This window comes from Manis pentadactyla, chromosome 2 (assembly GCF_030020395.1).
Source record: "Manis pentadactyla isolate mManPen7 chromosome 2, mManPen7.hap1, whole genome shotgun sequence".
Classification (NCBI taxonomy): domain Eukaryota; kingdom Metazoa; phylum Chordata; class Mammalia; order Pholidota; family Manidae; genus Manis; species Manis pentadactyla.
Window position 1 is genome coordinate 178,131,236 of NC_080020.1, and position 18,586 is coordinate 178,149,821.

General features: G+C 37.9%; 1 protein-coding gene across 1 annotated transcript; it reads left to right on the top strand.

Annotated features, from left to right (window-relative positions):
• The first annotated feature begins 3,183 nt into the window (after nt 1-3,183).
• Nucleotides 3,184-17,801, top strand: CNRIP1 (cannabinoid receptor interacting protein 1). The gene is made up of 3 exons (XM_036908225.2): nt 3,184-3,506; nt 5,521-5,671; nt 16,809-17,801. Exons 1-3 carry the CDS (start codon nt 3,328-3,330, stop codon nt 16,971-16,973), a joined length of 495 nt encoding a protein of 164 aa, XP_036764120.2. The 5' UTR covers nt 3,184-3,327; the 3' UTR covers nt 16,974-17,801.
• The last annotated feature ends 785 nt before the right edge of the window (nt 17,802-18,586 follow it).

The following is an 18,586-nucleotide window of genomic DNA, read 5'->3' on the forward strand; positions in this document are numbered from 1 at the left end:
ATACCAATCAATATTTGCATGTTCATATCAGTGATGAGAAAAATTTTCAGTTACTTTTACATTTATTAACTACATTTTAAGAAGGTGTTTTATTATTCTGAAAATATTATTCCTGATACATATTGCCCAGCATTTGTAACATCTCATATCTGAAAAATCATTTTTTAAAATGCTTTCCATTTCTCATTTGATTCTCACAATGTTTGGGAAGGAAGTCTTTTAATCCCCATTTACAAATAATGAAAATTGAAATGTAAGATTTTAAGTGCTCTGCATAAAGAAACCAATTAGTGGCTGAGCCAAGATTCAAAACAAAGTCTTCTTTCTCCACATCCAACACTCTTTTCAGTACAGAGGTGGACGTAGCTTGATACTGTGGAATTGCTGAACAAAAAGTTGAGAAAAAATGTGAAATTTCCAAAAAGATTTTTTAAAATTCCAAAAGAGTATCACCCTCTTTTGAGTCTCATTCCACCAGAGTAACCAACATTAAGTTTGCTGTGTACCTTCTAATTCTTTTTAAAGTGCTAATTAAAACATATACAGATTTATATGGTTTTAAATTTTTTTAGTGCTTTAAACACCATAATACTATAGATATTACTTGCAATTAGATTTTTTTCTCTTTACGTTATTGCAGATAAAACATAGGGATCTGGTTACTTTTCAAGATATGGACACATGGATAAGTTTAAAACAAGGACAGAAATTCAATTCAAAAAATATTTATGGAACGCCTACTATGTGCTGTTCAAGCTGGAAATACAGCAAGGAATGAAACAGACAAAACTGCCTGCCCTCAAACTTCCACAGTTTGCTGTGTGGCCACCCCATTTTATCATTAACAGGTTTAGCATGTGTGTTTACCAAAATGACATGTAGTTTATTATTTTAACAGTGGCATATATTTTACATGGAAATATGAAGATTTATCCAGCCATTTATTTATTGGTTGACATTCAATTAATGCTTTGACTTGATTTTTATCATCAATGCTACAATAAACAACAGCCATATTACATATATTCAATGTAATGATGGCTTTATTTTTTTCTGAAGGGTAGGTTTTTTAAAGTAGGATTGCTGATTAATGTGTAAAGACTCAATATATACACACACATATATGGTTTAACATATATATGGTTTAATTTTTAATAAATTCAACAGATAACTTCTAATAAAATATTATAGCAATGATATGCTTCCAACACCTTATAAAAGTGCTGATTTGCCTACATCTTTACCAACAGTGAATTTTAAGTCTTTTAAAATTTTGCCAAGCTGATTGGCCAAAAACAGTTTGATATTATTGTTTTAATTTGCATTCCTCTGTCTCTCCTACTAGAAATGGTTGAGAATGTTTATTCATATTACATATGTTTATTGACCATTTGCATTTCCACTTAATAATACTGGCTAATATTAGAGTTGGCATTAGAATATGCATCATTTCATTGGATCCTCACAACAACCCTAACAGAGACATAGCATCGACTTTACTGCACCCATTTTACAGATGAGAATACCATTTCCAAGAGGTTGTGAAACTTACTTAATGTCCCACAGCTGGCAAAGTGGTAGAACAGGGATTTTAACAAGTCTGATTGTAGTGCTTTTGGGCTTAACCACCACACAAACTTCCTCTGCTGCCAGGTACATTTTCAAGCCATTCCCTCTAGTCTCCCTCTTTTCCTTTAAGGGAAATCTAAGCGACTTGGTTAAACCAGCAAATATTTGAAGAGTCTCTTTGCAGAAGGCACTGTGGTAGACATTATTGGGTGATCTGAAGAAGCAAAGCTCCTGCTCCATAGTTTTACTGGGGAAACAAAATATATTAAATAAAAGAATATATATCAGTTTTTTTAAGGGATAAGATTTAATTTCAGTATGGTGCGGGCAGCAAATCAATCCAATGTCAGAGAAGTGAACGATCACACAAAATTCTGCAGCCCTACAGAATTTAATGTTATTCGAAGTGTAGTGGTGTAGGGAATATTGCAAACAGCTCTGAAATGAGAGTTAATTGACTTACTTTTGTAGAAAAATGTAGGAAAACAAATCACTTTCGAGATGATGCAATTTCTAAAGAAAGGTAATACTAACCAGGGTAAACTAAAACTACCAAACAGACCTGTCCCTTCTCACCCGTCCTCGCTAACCCGTTTCTCCGTTCCCCAGGTGTATGTAAGGTACCGGCTCTGGTACTATCCACCTGCGTGGTGCTGAAGCAGGTGCTCACTCTCTGCTATCTGAAGCCATTCTCAGTAGGGCCCTAATACCCTTGGTCTCCTCTTGTTTCCAGAATTACAAGTTGTCAACCGACTTCTGCTAGAAGACTTCCCTAATCACGCTTAGTTTGCAGATCTAGACTGTGGTGTCGCACGTGGTCCCCTGCCAATAATCTTGTGACTGATTCTCCTCTTGGCCATTATCACCAGCTATGCTAGACACATGCCAGTTGCCATTTACAGGGTTAGTGGTTCATCCTTCAAGATCTGTGTAAATATATGTGATGCATCACACGGTGCCATTCTTAAGACAAAGATATGCATGATGGAAACGCACCTACAAGGAAGTGTAGCACCTTGAATACATGCGTTATTTTATTTTTCTTTTTTCTTGCACACATTCCTAATCCAGGGTGACTTAAAGGTCATGGAATTGCGCTTTTCCTCGGCCATTTCCCCTAAGCTTTGGCAAGACTCATATTTCCTGAAATTTAAATCACTGGCTAGCGGTTTCCTGCCCCTTTCGCCTCTGCTTCCTCCTGCCTGGCTGGGTCCCGAACCGCGAGCAAAGGTGTCCGCATCCCTTAACTGGCCGAGGTGGTGTCCAGAGTCCGAGGTCTTGCTCCTTCCCAGGGACCCCCTGGTCTCTCCCAGCCCTCTCCTCCGCCCGCCCCGCGCGGCTCTAGGAGGAGCCTGAAGGTCCGCTCCGCTAGCTGACGGGCCCTGCGGTGCGTAAACAGGATTAACTCCCTCGCCTCCAGCGGCGCCAATCTGCCAGCGGCCTAAGGGCCGCAGCGAGCCCGCGGGTGCGCGGAGGGCGCAGCACCGGGAGCGGGGGATGGGGCCGCCCGGGGCCTCGGCGCTGTCTCTGCGGCGCGCTTCCTCGCCGACTGGGGAGCGGGCCCACAGCCTCAGCAGCTGCCCCTCCACAGCCCCGGCGCACGGCCGCGACGGCGCGGGTTCCTAGCGGCAGCCGCCCCTCCGCCACCTCCCTCTCCCTTCCTGCTCTTCCTCTCCGCCCACCGCGCTCCAGCCTCTCCGCCGCAGCCCGCGCTGTCCTCTGCCCCCCGGAGCCGCCTCGCCCGGCCCGCGCCCAGCCATGGGGGACCTGCCGGGCCTCGTGCGCCTCTCCATCGCGCTGCGCATCCAGCCCAACGACGGCCCGGTCTTCTTCAAGGTGGACGGGCAGCGTTTTGGCCAGAACCGCACCATCAAGCTGCTCACCGGCTCATCCTACAAGGTGGAGGTGAAGATTAAGCCCACCACGCTGCAGGTTGAGTGAGTACCTTGCGCGCGCCGCGGCTGCCCCACCTGCTACGCGCGGAGGACCGAGGCCCCCGGGACAGCCTGAGCCTCTCCCCGGCCCCCCTTACCTTGCGCGGTCCCCGCGGGCCAGGGAGGGTGGGGGAAAGAGGTCAGCTCCTGCTCCCCTTGATCCCCTCCTCTGCCTTACTCTGGTCTTTCCTCTATTTATTTCCCTCCTCCCATCGCGGGCAGGGATGTTAAAACAGCGACAGGAAGCCAGGGTTTGGGGGAGATGTTTTCCTTTCTTGTAAATTGCTCATCCCTTCTGTCCAGCCATCCGCGCGGACCTCTGGGCATCTACGGTGGCACAGACCGGAGAATCTCGCCGCGGGGTTTACCTCCCGCAATCCCAGTCCTCCCCTTCCCGGTCCTGGCGACCTGCCGCCTGCGAGGCTGAAGGAGGGAGAAAAGCTGAAGAATGTGGTGTCAAGGGTGGGGTGGTTACTGGGGCTTTTTGAGGGGTGCTCCCTATTCCTCCAAACGCCCTTACTGGGCTGAGGACCCTGGACTTGAGAAACGGCCACGGTCAGAAGGCTGCGTCCTCTGCTTCTCTTTTCTTTGCCTGGTGTTTTTCTTTTTCTGCCGAGTTATATGTTCATCCTGGTGCTGATGCCTGGGATTTTTTTTGTGATTTGTGGAGGGGATTATCTCTTCCCTGCTACCACAGCTTGACTTATGCCATAGACCCCTGGCTGGAAAGTCAGTATGGAAGGGTGCTGTAGCTTATGGGGAAGCATCTAAGGGTGGAGTTCTTTACCTCTCAGTTTCCACCTAAGCATAGTGTGAAGTCTAGTGTGGAAAGGGTAGATAAACCAGCATATATTTACCATATGATGAGCTTTTGGGGGGAGAGGGGGGAGCAGGGGGGACTTCAAATCCATCAGACACCTTTTATAGCTTAAATGTCCATCTCTAGTCATTAATTCGGTACACTTTTAGATGCCAGCCCTCATCAAGGACCTAGAACCAAACCGAGTTGTTTCTGGTACTGCTGGTCCATCTGCTCATCACCATCCCCCACAGTTCCATGCACCGGTTACCTTCACATTTCCCAGTGTGCTGGCATCTAAATATGATCCTGACTTCTCCTTTCCCTCCTTTCCTGTCAACCTCTTCTCCCATATTGTCTGTTCTGTATGTCAGTTTCTTCAGGGTAGTTCTCTGTTTTTCAAAATAATCTAAAAATGAATTTGTGTTAATGACAAAAATATTTTTTCTAGTTACACTTTAATTCTATTAAGGTTTTTCAATGCCCTAATATAGTGGTTCTTAAACTTGAGTGTACATCAGAATCACCTAAGGGTTTTTTTAAAACACAGATGGCTGAGGCTCACCCTAGAGTTTTTAGTTTACTAGGTCTAGGGTGGGGCTTAAAAATTTGCTTTCTCGTTGGTTGGCGAGTGATACTGACACTTCTGGTTCAGATGCTACCTTTTGAGGACCATTACTTTGACACAAAGGAAGGGTGCCAGTGAGAATTTCTGGTGGTGTAGTTGGCTTGAGGAATAATACTCCAAATCATGGGACTCCTGATTATTGGGACAGAAAAAAATCATTACAGAACTAGTTCAGTGGTTCTCAACCCTACCTGCCTATTAGAATCACTTGGGGAACCTTAAAATAAATTTACGAGTACCCAAACCATACCTGACCAACTAAGTCCTAATCTCTGGGGTTTGGGATAGGACTGGGTAGTTTTTTAATTGCTCCTCAGCTGAGAAACTAAAGAGCAGGGCAGAGTTTGACATGCTTTAACTATTCTGGATGAGAATACCATGGTTAGTCCAGAGAGATTAAGTACCCATAGTCCAGGGTCATATGACTGGTTAATTGAGAACTCAAGCCTCCTGAACTTTCAGAGCCTTCTACCACGCCACATCTCCTTCAGCCAAACCCTGCAGCATTCCTGCCTAGGATTGTGGTCCAGACTAGAACAGGGTTCCTAAGCTAATTCCTACCATATTTGGTCAACTCAAGTCCATTGCAGGAACATTTCCATTGGTGGTGTGCTTGTCCCACTGGAGCTGAAGTCTAAAGAGCCTGATGGAGACCGAATTGTTTATACTGGCACGTATGACACCGAAGGTGTGGCCCCAACCAAGAGTGGAGAACGACAACCCATCCAAATCACCATGCCGGTAAGGCCTGCTTGGGGGAGTCAGGGTGTAGGGCAGAATGGAAACCATGAAAAGAAAACAGCTAATATCTCCCTTAAGAATAGGTATAAAATGAAATATTAAATTATGAAATATTTCAATTAGCAGTTTCATGTTGAAATCTATTTGTCTGTAATGTTCCAATACAACTAGTTAAATAATTCATACTTCTCCAATAGTCAGGTCCATATTAATTTCCTATATGGCAGAATTTTTTTTATCTCTTTCTGTATTTTCTAATCTATTCTTATGACAATACTACATTGTTTTAAATACATTGTTTTTAGAATCTGTGTTCATGATTTTGTTACTAGCCATTTTACTGAATTTGCCCACTAACATTTTTCACTTAATTATCTTATATTTTTCAGATAGACAGGTATAATCTATATATAATCATGTCATTTTTCTGATTTTTTTTTCTGGCCTTATTTCATTGGCTAATGTTCCTAGAATAATGTTACCTTCTAATAATGGGTATCCTTGTCTCCAGGGTTTCACCATTAGGTACACTGTTTGTTTTAAATATTTATCACACTACAGAATCTTTTTTTTTAGTTCACTAAAAGGTATTTCTTTAAACTGGGAGATGTGTTGAATTTTATCTAATTCCTTTTCCCATCTGTGGAGATAATTGATCTCCTTTGATATATTAATGAACAGTTGCACAATACACTTTCGAATGCTAAACTATCCTTTATTTCCTAAAATAAACCCCACTTTAACATCATGTATTTAAAAAAATATATTGATAAATTCAATATGCTAATATTTTATATAAGATTTTTACATTTCTTACTAAATTTTTATGTGCTTAGTTTATCAGCAAATATATGAGGAATTCCTACATTTTCAGGCACTGGGAGGAGATTGGGTGAACATAATAGATATTCCTGGTTTCCTGGGGCTTCTAATCTAGTGGAGAAAACATACTTCATACTTGATTTTCAATAACAAAGTAATTATTATTATACAAAGGGTACTGAAAAAGTAGTGGTACGAGGGGTCTTATCTAAGTCCAAGATTTTGGAGATGGATTTCTTGAGAAAGAACTAAAGGATGAAAAAGAGTTAAGGGAAAGAGAGTAGTTGAGGAGAGAAAAGCTACAAAGGTCCAGTGCTCAGGAAGAGCATGTGCTGTAATGAATGACAGAAGCCCAACATGGCTGGAGCAGAGAGTAAGCCAGAGACTGGCTCAAGATAAAGCTCAAGCAGTAACTAGGGTTAGATGTTACAGCACCATCTTTCCTTATTGGATTTATCCTAATACCAAAAGGAATTCATTAAAGGTTTTTAAATCAACTTTGATATATGATTTACTTACAATAAAATGCACCAATTTTAAGGGTACAGTTACACAGGTTTTGACAAATGGATACTACTGTATAATCATCACTCTAATAAAAACACAGAACACTTGTCACCCCAAAAACTCCCTCATGCCCATTTGTAATTAACTCCCCAGCCCTAGCTCAACCTGAGCTTTCTGTCTCAATAACTTAGTTTTAACTGTTCTAGAATTTCATGTAAATAAAATCTTATTGTTTTGCCTGACTTCTTTAATTTAGTATTATGTTCTTGAGATTCACCCATGTTATTGCATGTATCAGTAGTTGGTTACTTTTATCACTGAGTATATTCCATTATATGATACACTACAATTAATCCTTTCACCAAAAAATTGACTTCAGGATTGTTTTCAGCTCTTGGTATTATGTTCTGTTATGAACATTTGAGTATGAATCTTAGCGTGAACACATGTTTTCATTTCTTTTGAATAAATAACCAAGAGGAGATTTGATGAGTCACATGGTAAGCATATGTTTAACTATATAAAACCTGTAAGAGCCAAAACAATTTTGTTTCATAATCTTTATTGTAATCTTTAAGTAAGGTAACATAAATTTTCCATCTTTGTTTATTCAAAGTTATTTTGGCTATTCCAGGCCCTTTGCATTTTCATATAGGATTTAGAATGAGCTTGTCAATTTCTCCAAAAATTAGGATATTAACTGAGTTTGCATTAAGTTGGTAGGTCAATCTGGAGAGATTTGACACTTTAATATTAAGCCTTCTAATATGTGAATGTGACATATCTCATTATTTAGGTCTTCCTTAATTTCTCTCTATAATATATTAGTATTCTTGTATAGGTTTTACACATATTTTATTAATTTATCATTAAGTATTTCATATTTTGAACATTATAAATGGAATGGGTTTTTTTTACTAGTACATAGAAATTTAACTGATTTTTGTATAATTTTGGATCCTGAGGCCTTGCTCATCTCACTTATTAGTCTTAATAGCTTTTTTGTAGAACCCCTAAGATTTTCTACATATGCTATAACGTCATCTACAAATAAAAAGTTTCTCTTCTTCCTCTCCAATCCATATGCCTCTTTTTCTGACTTGATAGCAATGGCTAAAACCTCCACTGTGATGCTAAACTGAAGTGATGAGAGGGGACATCCTTGCCCCTCAATGTTAGGGAGAAAGCATTCAGTTTTTCAACACTAAATATGATGTGTATAAGCCTATAATCAAGTTAATAAAGTTCCCTGTCATGAATTTTTTGTAAAATGTTTTCAAGTATTTTTTCTCTCTCTCTTGAGGCGATCATATGGTGTTTTCTTCTTTATTCTGTTTTATGGTAGATTACATTGCTTTTTCAATGTTCAAACAATCCTAAATTCCCATTGATGGTTTTTACATCTGTGTTCCTGAGGAATATTGGTTTGTGGTTTTCTTTTCTTGTAATGTCTTTGTCTAATTCTGGTATCAGAGTAATAATACTGGCTGCACAAAATAATTTGGGAAATGTTTGCTCTTCTAATTTCTGGAAGAGTTTGTGTAGAATTGATATTCTTCTTCTTTAATGTTGGATAGAAGTCACCAATAAAGGCATGTATTTTACTTTTGAGGTTTATAGTTACAAATTCAATTTCCTTAATTGATATTGTGCTATCCAGGTTTTATTTTTTGAGTATATTTTTATAATTTGTCTTTGATGTCATTCATCTCAATTAAATTGTCAAGTTCATTGGCACAGTTGTTCATAGTAATCTTCCACCATCTTTTCATGTCTTAGAATCTCTAATGATGTTCAGTTTTTCATTCTTTAATTCATAATTTATCTTTTCTTTCCCTGATTAGTCTAGCTAGAGATTTATCAACTTTACAAAATTTTTAAAAACCCAGGTTCTTTTTCATATACTTCACTGTCCATTCTCCTACTTCATTGATTTTTGGTCTTATCTTTATTTCTCTCCTATGTTTGCACTGAGATATTTTAATTGAGGTAATTTAGGTGTATATGTATAATCTCAATCTCATACATGCCACAAAATGATTCCTTTGTATATTGGATAGTTCTGATTTTCAGTAGTTTGACTGATACACCTAAGTGTGGTTTTCTTCATATCTTTTCAGCTTGCAGCTCATTGAATTTCTTAAATCTATAAGTTAATGTTTTTACCAGTTTTGGATTATTTTTAACCACTGTTTTGTTCAAAAATTTTAAACTTCATTTCTACTTTCCTTGTATTCCTTCATTCTCTATGTTTCCTCTCTACTCCAATTACACATATGTTGGACATCTTAGTATTATCCCACAGGTCTTTAAGGTCTTGTTCAGTTTTTGTTTATGGTGGTTCAAATTAGATCATTTCCATTGCTGTATCAGTAAGTTCACTGATTCTTTCTTCTGTCATTTTCAGTTTGCTATTGTGCTTATCTTCTGAATTTTTTTCTATTATTGTATTTCTCAGCTCTAGAATTTTCGTTTGTATTTTTTACAGTTTCAGTTCCTCCAGATTCCCTATCTGTCACTGAGTCAGTTCTGTCACTGAGACTGGTTTCCTCTGCTTTGTTGAGCATATTTATCATTGCTGTTTGAAATATTGGTCTGCATGTGGTCTTGCTCCTTCCCAGGGCCCACCTGAGACTGTTATTATAGCTGACTTTTTTCTTGAATATGAGTCATACAAACTCTCTTGTTTTGTTACATGTCTGACAATATTTTATTAGAAACTAAACATTGTAGATAATACTTTATTGATTCTAGTTTGTTTTATTCTTCCAAGGATTATTGTCCTTTTTACATTCTAGCATGCAGTGAACATTCCTGGACTCAAACTACAAACTCTTTTCCCAGCAGTGTACTATCTCTCCTCAGTTTTTTTCAACTTTCAGTTGCTGCTTTTCTAGCCTGGGCCACTGGGAGTTAAGCAGTGGACCAACAAATTATACAGTTTGTACTGAGATTTTAGGATCTGTTCCCCTTAAGGTCTCCCTAAATTTCCTGAGCCCTTTGCTTCAACACTTCAACCCAGTAAAGCTCCAACTTTTCAGGTTTTGGAAAGCACCAAAAAAAAAAAAAAAAATGACAGTGAACTTGCAAATATTATTCAGCATTATTTTCTCTTTCAGGGATGGACTCTTCACTAGTTTGTCTGCTTTTTTAATAGGTCCCCTAGAGTGCCCCTTTCCTACCATCCTATGCAGTTACCCAGAAATTTTGGCAGTCATAGTCAGACTTCAGGTTTTATGTCTGCTGAAGCTCTCTTACATCCAAGATTTTCTCCCTAAATTTCCAGCTGTTCTGCCAGCCCTGAACACTGTCTTCAATTGCTTCTAGCAGGTAAAGTTATTTTCTTCTGCCAGATATGGGAAATAGAAAAATAACCAAAAAAACATTAATAGGCAATTCATTAAAGAATAAATACAAATAACCAATAAATAAAAGAATAAATACAAATAACCAATAAATAAAAGAAATATGGCTTAATTTCACTATTGCTAAAAAAAAAAAGCACAAATAGTTCAAAGCCAATTTTCACCTATGAAATTGGTGAAATATAAAAAATAATACCAATTGTTCACTGCTAGTACAGGTGACCCTAGAATAATACAGGGGTTAGGGCACCCAGCACTCCCATGCAGTTAAAAATCCATGTATAATTTTTGACTACCCAAAAACTTTATAGCCTACTGTTGACCAGAAGCCTTACTGATATCATAAACAGTTGATTAACACATATTTTATATGTGTATTATATACTGTATCCTTACAATAAAGTAAGCTAGAGAGAAGAAAATGTTTTTTCAAATTGTCACAAATCTTCAAAAAATCAGCATGTAAGTAGATCTGCACAGTTCAAACCCATGTTGTAAGTGAATTGCTAAATTCACTAAGTTCTAGTAGTTTATTAGATTGCTTATTACTTTCTGGAAATACAGTTTTTCATCTGGAATAGAAAGTTTTGCTTCCTTTTTTTCCCCTCTTGCCTTAAGATACTGGGTAGGACCTACAATACAATGATGTTCTTGCCTTATTTCTGACGTAACAGGGAAAGGACTTGGTCTCTTATCACTAATGATAATGCTGACTATAGTTTTTTCATCAATGCCCCTAATCAAATTGAGGAACTTCCTTCTATTCCTACTGTGCTGAGTTTTTAATCATGAATGATGTTGAATTGCCAAGTGTTCTTTCCACATCTATTGTTATGATCATATGGTGTTTCTCCTTTATTTTGTTGACCTATCCTTGAGTTCCAAGGGTAAACCTCTGTTGGTTCTGATATAATATCCTTATTATATATTGTTGGATTTGATTTACTAGTATTTGAAGCAAATAAAAATTATAAGCAAATTTTATGCAGAAGTCCATGAGGACTTTTTGTCTGTAATTTCATTTTCTTTTACTGTCATATCTTTGCCCAGGTTTTGATGTTAGGATAACAATGGCTTCAAAAAAAATGAATTGAGAAGCATTCTTTCCTGTTTTGTTTGAAAGAACATATATAAAATTGTATTTATTCCTTAAAAGTTATATTTGTCAATGAAGCCCTTGGGCTTGAAATTTTCTTCCTGGGAAGATTTTTAACTATGAATTCCAACTTCTTTAGTAGATAAAGGTCAACTGATAGTTTGCATCTGTCAAGGAATTTTTCCATTTCATTAAATGCATTAGTATCAGGTTGTTCCTAAGATCTATAGGATCTATAGTGATTGTGTCTCTTTCATTCCTGATATTGGTAATTTTTCTTTTTCTTCTTCAGTTTTGCTAGGGGTTTAACAAATTTTAAAGACGTTTTCAGAAAAACAGATTTTAATTTCATTGATTTTTAATGGTTTTTCCATATAGTTTTTCTTCATAGTTTTTCCTCTTCTTCATAGTTTTTCCTGTTCTATTTCATTGATTTCTGCTCTTTATTGCTTTTCTTCTTCTTACTACTAGAATGGCTAAAATTAAAAGGACTGACAATGCCAACTGTTGGAGAAGATGTTGAGCAACTGAAACTCTCATATTACTGGTAGAAATTTTAAATGGCACAATCACTTAGAAAAAGGTTGACAGTTTCTTATAAAGATAAACATTCATTATGAGAGAGAAATGGAAAACATGTATTTACTAATAAAACTTCAAGCAGTACAGGAATAGAGAGTCTTGGAATCTAGTAGAAATTGGTAGGTCATACCACACTAAAAGTCACAGATTGTGTGTTTATACCGAATTTATTTACTAATGATGTAGCATCATGTTTCTATCAATATAATAACCTTGCTGTGTGCTTACAAGTCAATAAATTTCTGAGTGATATTCTTCTTGGTGGATTTCACATGTCTCCATGAAGGTGGGTAGCATGATGAATGGAGAGAAGTCCTCAGGGAATTCCAAGACCATAGAAATTGCTTAAAACAAGCTCTTCAGCTTCCTCATTTTTTACTAAGGATAACAAATGAGTCTCCTCTCCTTGGAATCTAATGGATTCCCTTCCACACTGGTTGTGAAATAAAAATGTACTGAGCTTTGCAACTTATAAGGGCACTATGGCAAATAAAATGTCCAGGTATATAGCAGAGTGTCAGTTTCAGAATACAAAAGACTGGGTGGCGAAAACAACAAACATTTATTTCTCATGTTTATGGAGGCTGAAAGTCCCAGATTAAGGCACCAGAAGATCTGGTGTCTGGTAAGAGCATGCTTCCTGGTTCATGTTTTCTCTCTGTGTCCTCACTTGAAGGAGAGCAGAGAGAGATCACCCCTCTCATGTGTATTTCTTTAAGGGCACTAATTTCATTCATGAGGGCTCCACCTTCATGACCTAATTACTTCTGAAATGCCCTACCTCCAAATACCATTACATTTGGGAATTTAGGTTTCAACATATGAATGTGGGGTGTGGAAGGGGGTAAGATGCAAACGCCCATAGCAATGACCTGAAGCATTCTACAAGTGACAATTCGTATGTTCTCCCTCAGGGAGGAAAAAGGAAAACTGTTCATTAACTCTTAGCTCATTTGCATATAAACAATTTGGTACAGTAATAATAGTTACTAGACTGAACTGGAAAATCTAGGTTCTTGACCTACTCCTGTCTAATTGGCTTGCTGCTAGTCTAGGACTAGGTCTTTCACCCATAAAAAGATGTTAAAACCAGTCACAAGACCGGTGTGGGATGTAAATAAAGAGTGCTATACAAATGCACAGAATTACACCTGAGTATGAATTGTATTACCCAGGGATTGTCCCTGGGTAAATTTTCCTTGAAAGGCACAGATAGGTTGGGAAGGAGTGGAGAGCCTGTGTAGTTAGTTGCCTTTGTTCTTCAAAGAATGCCATTTTTCTAAACCAGATCTTTTCTTAGGCAGAAGAGAAGCAGTTCTGAGCTAAGTGAGAAGAAATTCTGAGCCAGGAACTAAAGCTCCAGAATAGAAAGAAGGCTAATGGGAAATTAAAACAACTAAGGCATGGGAGACAGGAAAATATGTGCATAGTTAGCAGCAGTTAAGTTTACTACAACATTATTTGGGGTCAAATATTAATAAAAGAGAAACAAAACTGAAACAGAAGCACCTAAACATCCCATATCTTTAGCTATGACAGTTTCTGGCAGCAGATTTCTATTTTGGGCTCCTGTGTTAACTGAGAACTGTTAGATTGAAACATCCTTAGTTTTAAGGTTATTCAGATGTAAATTTAGTGTTTTAGGTTTTTTTTTGCCTGTGGTCATAATCATCTTAGTTTTTTTTATAACCAACTTTTATTTGTATCTATTTTTAAGAAAGCCTCAGTATTGTTTTTCCCACTTACCTAGAATGTTTTCAAGCTGCTTCTCTCAAAAGATTAGCTGATGTTTGTAAAATATTTTTATAACAATTTAATTCAATTGCACTTAAAATTTGCGATGCCCTGTGCTGGTCAGAAATAATAAGTAACACTAAACCCTTTTTAAAGGTCTTGGTGATTTATAAAATGAGATTTCAATTTATTCTTACCACCACTACCCTATTGTAAACAGTTGTAACATTTTCATTAGTATATATCAAGGATGATAAATCCACTTCACCATTTAATATATTCTTTCTAATCATAAAAGTAACATATTTATTGCAGAAAATCTGAGTAGAAAAAAACTCCATTTCTTAGAATACTTCATTATTAACATATTTTCATTTTCTTTTTTCTATATACCTTATTTTACATATTTGAGCTCATACTGTATATAAACTGTTTTGATCCATCTTTTTCCTTGTCAATATTGTTCTAATCATTTTCTCTCATCAGTAAACCTTAAATTCCCATTGAGTAGTTATATAAATCCATCATATGGATATATCATCATTTTGATAATATTTTCCAAAAGTTGTATGCTTAGACTTCTTCTGGTATTTAGAAAATTTTACAAAGTTGACAGATGAATAATATCTCTGTAAAAGTTTATATTTCTTTAATTACTAATAATATTACATTTGGATATATTTTGGATGTTAACCAATTTTTTTAATGAACTATGTTCCAATTGTATGTATATGTTCTTAGTAATTCTTACTAATTAATTTATATAATATTTTACATTAAGGATATTAGCTACGTTAAGTAATGTTTATTTTAAATACTTATAATGTGGCTTAACATTTTTTTCTAATTATAAAAGTAAAACTCAATCATTAAATTTTGAAAATACAAATAAGTACATAGTAGAAAATAAAACAGTCCATCAGCATTTCCAGCATTAAACGTTTATAACTGTAATTGAATTGATACTAGACATTCTTGTTGGTACTTGCTTAGTTCAGGTAACAATACAGAATAATAAAAAAGTTTATAAATATTTACATTTAGGATTTCTACGTAGTATTTCCTTATATAGATATGCCATAATTAACTCATGTCTTAAAGATAGACATTGACAGCTTCTCACTACTCTGAACACTGTGATGTTTCTTAAGATAAAGTGAAACTGTTAGAGCTAAGTATATTCGCACCCTTAACTTACTACAAATTACTCTTATAAAAACCTGTAGAATTCAGTTCCCCCGTCAGTGTTTAGAATACCTGTTTCCTTGTAGCTCTCTAAAAATCAGTATTTCTTTTTTAATCAGCTTTGAGGTATGATTTACATATAATAAATGTACCATTTTAGGCATACTGATCAATGAGTTTTGACAAACATATACACATACTTATATAACCACTACCCTACGCAAGAGGTAAAATGTTACCATCACCCCCAAAATTTCCCCCTTGAACATTCTCATCAATCATCAACCCCTTCCTTGCACCCCGGGCCCTAGGTAACAACAGATGTTTCCTGTCAGCATAGATTTTAGTCTATCACTATACATTATACATATGTGAGTTTTATATAAATGGAATCATACACTGTATGTGCTCTTTAGGGTCTGGATTCTTTTGCTTGGCATGTTTTTGAGATCCATCCTTTTTGCTGCCTGAATCTGTATGTTCCTTTTTATTGTGGAGTAAATGCCATTTTGTAGGTATGCCCGAACTTGTCTATCGCTAGGGGAATGATGAAACATCTGGGTTGATTTTAGCTGGGAGCTGCTGTGAATAAAGCTGCTGTATACTTGCACAGGTCTTTAAGCCATGACTCTCTAAAAACAGATACTTCATTTTCTTACCTGGGAGAAGATTTGTGGACTCTAGGTGTATCATTCACTGTTTCAAGTCAAGCACATTTCCCAAAGGAAAGCCAAACTTTGTTTTTGGATCAAATTAGCAGGATGAGGCAATGGTACAGGATATAATTTTAAGACAATCTTGGAAAGCTACCTGATCACCCTCCTCCTGTAGCAGCCACAAGTATAAGGCTCCTGTTGCTCACTGCCCTCTCCGCTTCTGTCTTCTGGCTCCTGACAAGTCTAAGAACTCTGCCAAGTCAGCCCCTGTCCCCTCCCACGAAAGGGTAGGGTCAGAAGAGAAAATAACGACAGGCATCATGCTGTTAAATGCCAGATCCCCTAAATAGCTCCAGGGGGCGGTAGCAGGGTCAGGCCACCCCTTGGCCACTTAAGCATCTGCCCAGTGGCCTCTAGGGTATTCTATGCCCTCTTCTCAACTACATGAGAATTGAGTGCTTGTGGCTCAAGAGAATTCTGAGCAGTGATTTGCAGGACCTATCTTCTGGAAGTAGAATGCAAACTTCTTGAGAGCAAGAATCATGCCTTATACAAATTTTTATAAGTGGAAGGTATACAGTAGGTACTCAAATATAATTTTGGGTAATGTATAGTCAAATGAGACATGGGCATTCATTCCTGACTTATAAACACTCAATAGTATTTGATACTTAAAGTAGGGTTGTTAACAAATACTTCCAAAAAAATATTTTTCCCTGAGGTTGAGATTAAGGATGGAAAGGAAATTGTATCTTATGTTTGGTTACATTGCACATGTGGTTTTGACAGCTGTCTTTTAAAAAAGAAACCAAAAGACAGCCATTAAATACTATTCCCTCTCTTTTCTCTCCAACCCCTTTCTGTGGCGAGCTCTGAAATTCTGAGATTCTAAGAGTGGTTTCCAGAAATTAAATTTGAAAAACAGATCAATTTGGGAAGTTATTTTTGTTAAAGCAAATGCCATTTGTATAATGGGAATAAGATTTTACAGAGAAAAAAAAATGGTTTTCAGGAAAATATCTCCCATAATAAAGGAAGAGAGTTCATTAAAGTAAAGGCCCAAGATTTGCAGACTAAAAAAGCCTTGACTGATTATACTGGATTATGCAAGGCCTCTTTGACTAACAGAGCTCTTGTCCATTGCTCGTGGCAGAATGAGGTTTTTATGGGGCATGTCTTTCTTCCCTCAGTTCACTGACATTGGGACCTTCGAGACCATGTGGCAAGTCAAGTTCTACAATTACCACAAGCGAGATCACTGCCAGTGGGGAAGCCCCTTCTCTGTCATTGAGTATGAATGCAAGCCCAACGAGACACGCAGTCTCATGTGGGTGAACAAGGAGTCCTTCCTCTGAAGATGGCTCTTTCCGATGTTGCTGGACAATCTCTTCAGAAATCTACTTTCAGTTAACCCAGCACAAGCCTTCACCAAGGCACACCACACTGTTGCCATTTCCCATTGGGTGCCAATGACCTACTAGCCCTGATTATTTTGAAAGTGTAATTCCCCTCTGATGCAATGTCCCTGACATAAAAATCCTGATGTACCATGCCCGAGAAGATCCCTTTCTGTATTCTGTGTTGGTGTTGCTGCATCCAGTGGTTTCCGGGCATGCTGTTGACCGCTTGTCAGGAGCTCAATAGAATTGGCAGGTGTGTCTCTTACTTAAGGGTTCCACTGAAAGACTGTGGTGTTTTGTTTCCAAGTTGAGTGATTCCCCCTTTTTTGTTAAATGTCTAATAAAAAATAACAATATGTGTGGGTTCTCTCTCTAGCGTAATATGATAACATGTAACTTGCAATGTTTTCCAACTTTCAAAGCAGGCTTTGTGAATATGCTACAAACAGCAGGGAATGGGACCCAAATGTTGTGCTTCCTGTAAACAGCTTGGCTTTTGCAGGGAAGGATAACAACAAAATAAAAGGACAAATACTTAAGGAGTATTTGTAATGTATTAAAACTTTTTGAAGTAACCACAGTAGGAATGGGACAAAGTATTGCTTCGACCACTGTTAAGGAAGGTGACAGGAATTAGAGGCTTGCCTCTTTGGTAAACTGTCGTAGTGTTCAAACATGCATATTGATGGCACCCCAGTGACCCCGTTACTTGAACTTTGTAAAACTGTGTATGGAACTGTAATCAACTTTTGATATTTCTTAATAAAGGTATTGAAAATCATGCCCTAGCTTGCTTTTACAAGTTGTGCAATGTCTATCTAGCAGGTGGACCTCTGTTCCAGGCCAGCTCCACTCAGATCTCCATTTATGTTGCACAGTGAGGGGATACACCCAGAGCAAGATTAGCACACTTACTCATAGTCAACTCAGACAAGTTAATAGGAGTGCTTCAGCCAGCTCTAACAGGGCTAGCACACACTCAGGCACTAGGCAGGCAACCAGAAAATGCTTGTCCCTGTCCTCTCTTCATTCCTCCCACCGCCAAGACCCTTCCTTGTCAGCTGGCTATGTACTGAGCAGCTGGAGGATATGGTGTTGTAAGGCTGTGTGTACTCCAGGATGGAGACCTCCTTGCCTGGGGTAAGTCCTTTGCCTGGTAAGTCCCAGGGCTCTGCACTTCCCTGGCACAAAGCCCATACTCCATGCAGTTGGAAGATGAATTCCCTGAGAAGGAAAGAAGCTTCTTGTTGAAAAGTAGCAGCAAGATTGTCATACTCACTTGGGACACACAAATCCTATTGTGTCAGAAAATGTTAGTTGGGGATTTGTTTTTTGCTACCTGTAAACTCCTCATGTAAAAATATGCAAGGTTCGTGGGAGTACTGTGAAGAGTCAGTTTATCACAGAACTGAATTTGGAAGTCTGGCACCAAAACCCCTTGCACCCCTCAAGTCGCTTACCTGCAGTGAGGCTGTACTGCCAGCAGGGCACAGCAATGCCTTGGATTTGAGCTAATCAGGGGCGCTGTTAAAAGAGAACATTATTTCTCAATTTGCTTATATTTTGAA

Bases quoted from the DNA above. Each gene is read 5' to 3' on its own strand.
- CNRIP1 (XM_036908225.2), top strand. From the start codon at position 3,328: ATGGGGGACCTGCCGGGCCTCGTGCGCCTCTCCATCGCGCTGCGCATC. The intron at 3,507-5,520 runs GTGAGTACCTTG...AGTCCATTGCAG, and splicing joins CCCACCACGCTGCAGGTTGA to GAACATTTCCATTGGTGGTG. The intron at 5,672-16,808 runs GTAAGGCCTGCT...TTCTTCCCTCAG, and splicing joins CCATCCAAATCACCATGCCG to TTCACTGACATTGGGACCTT.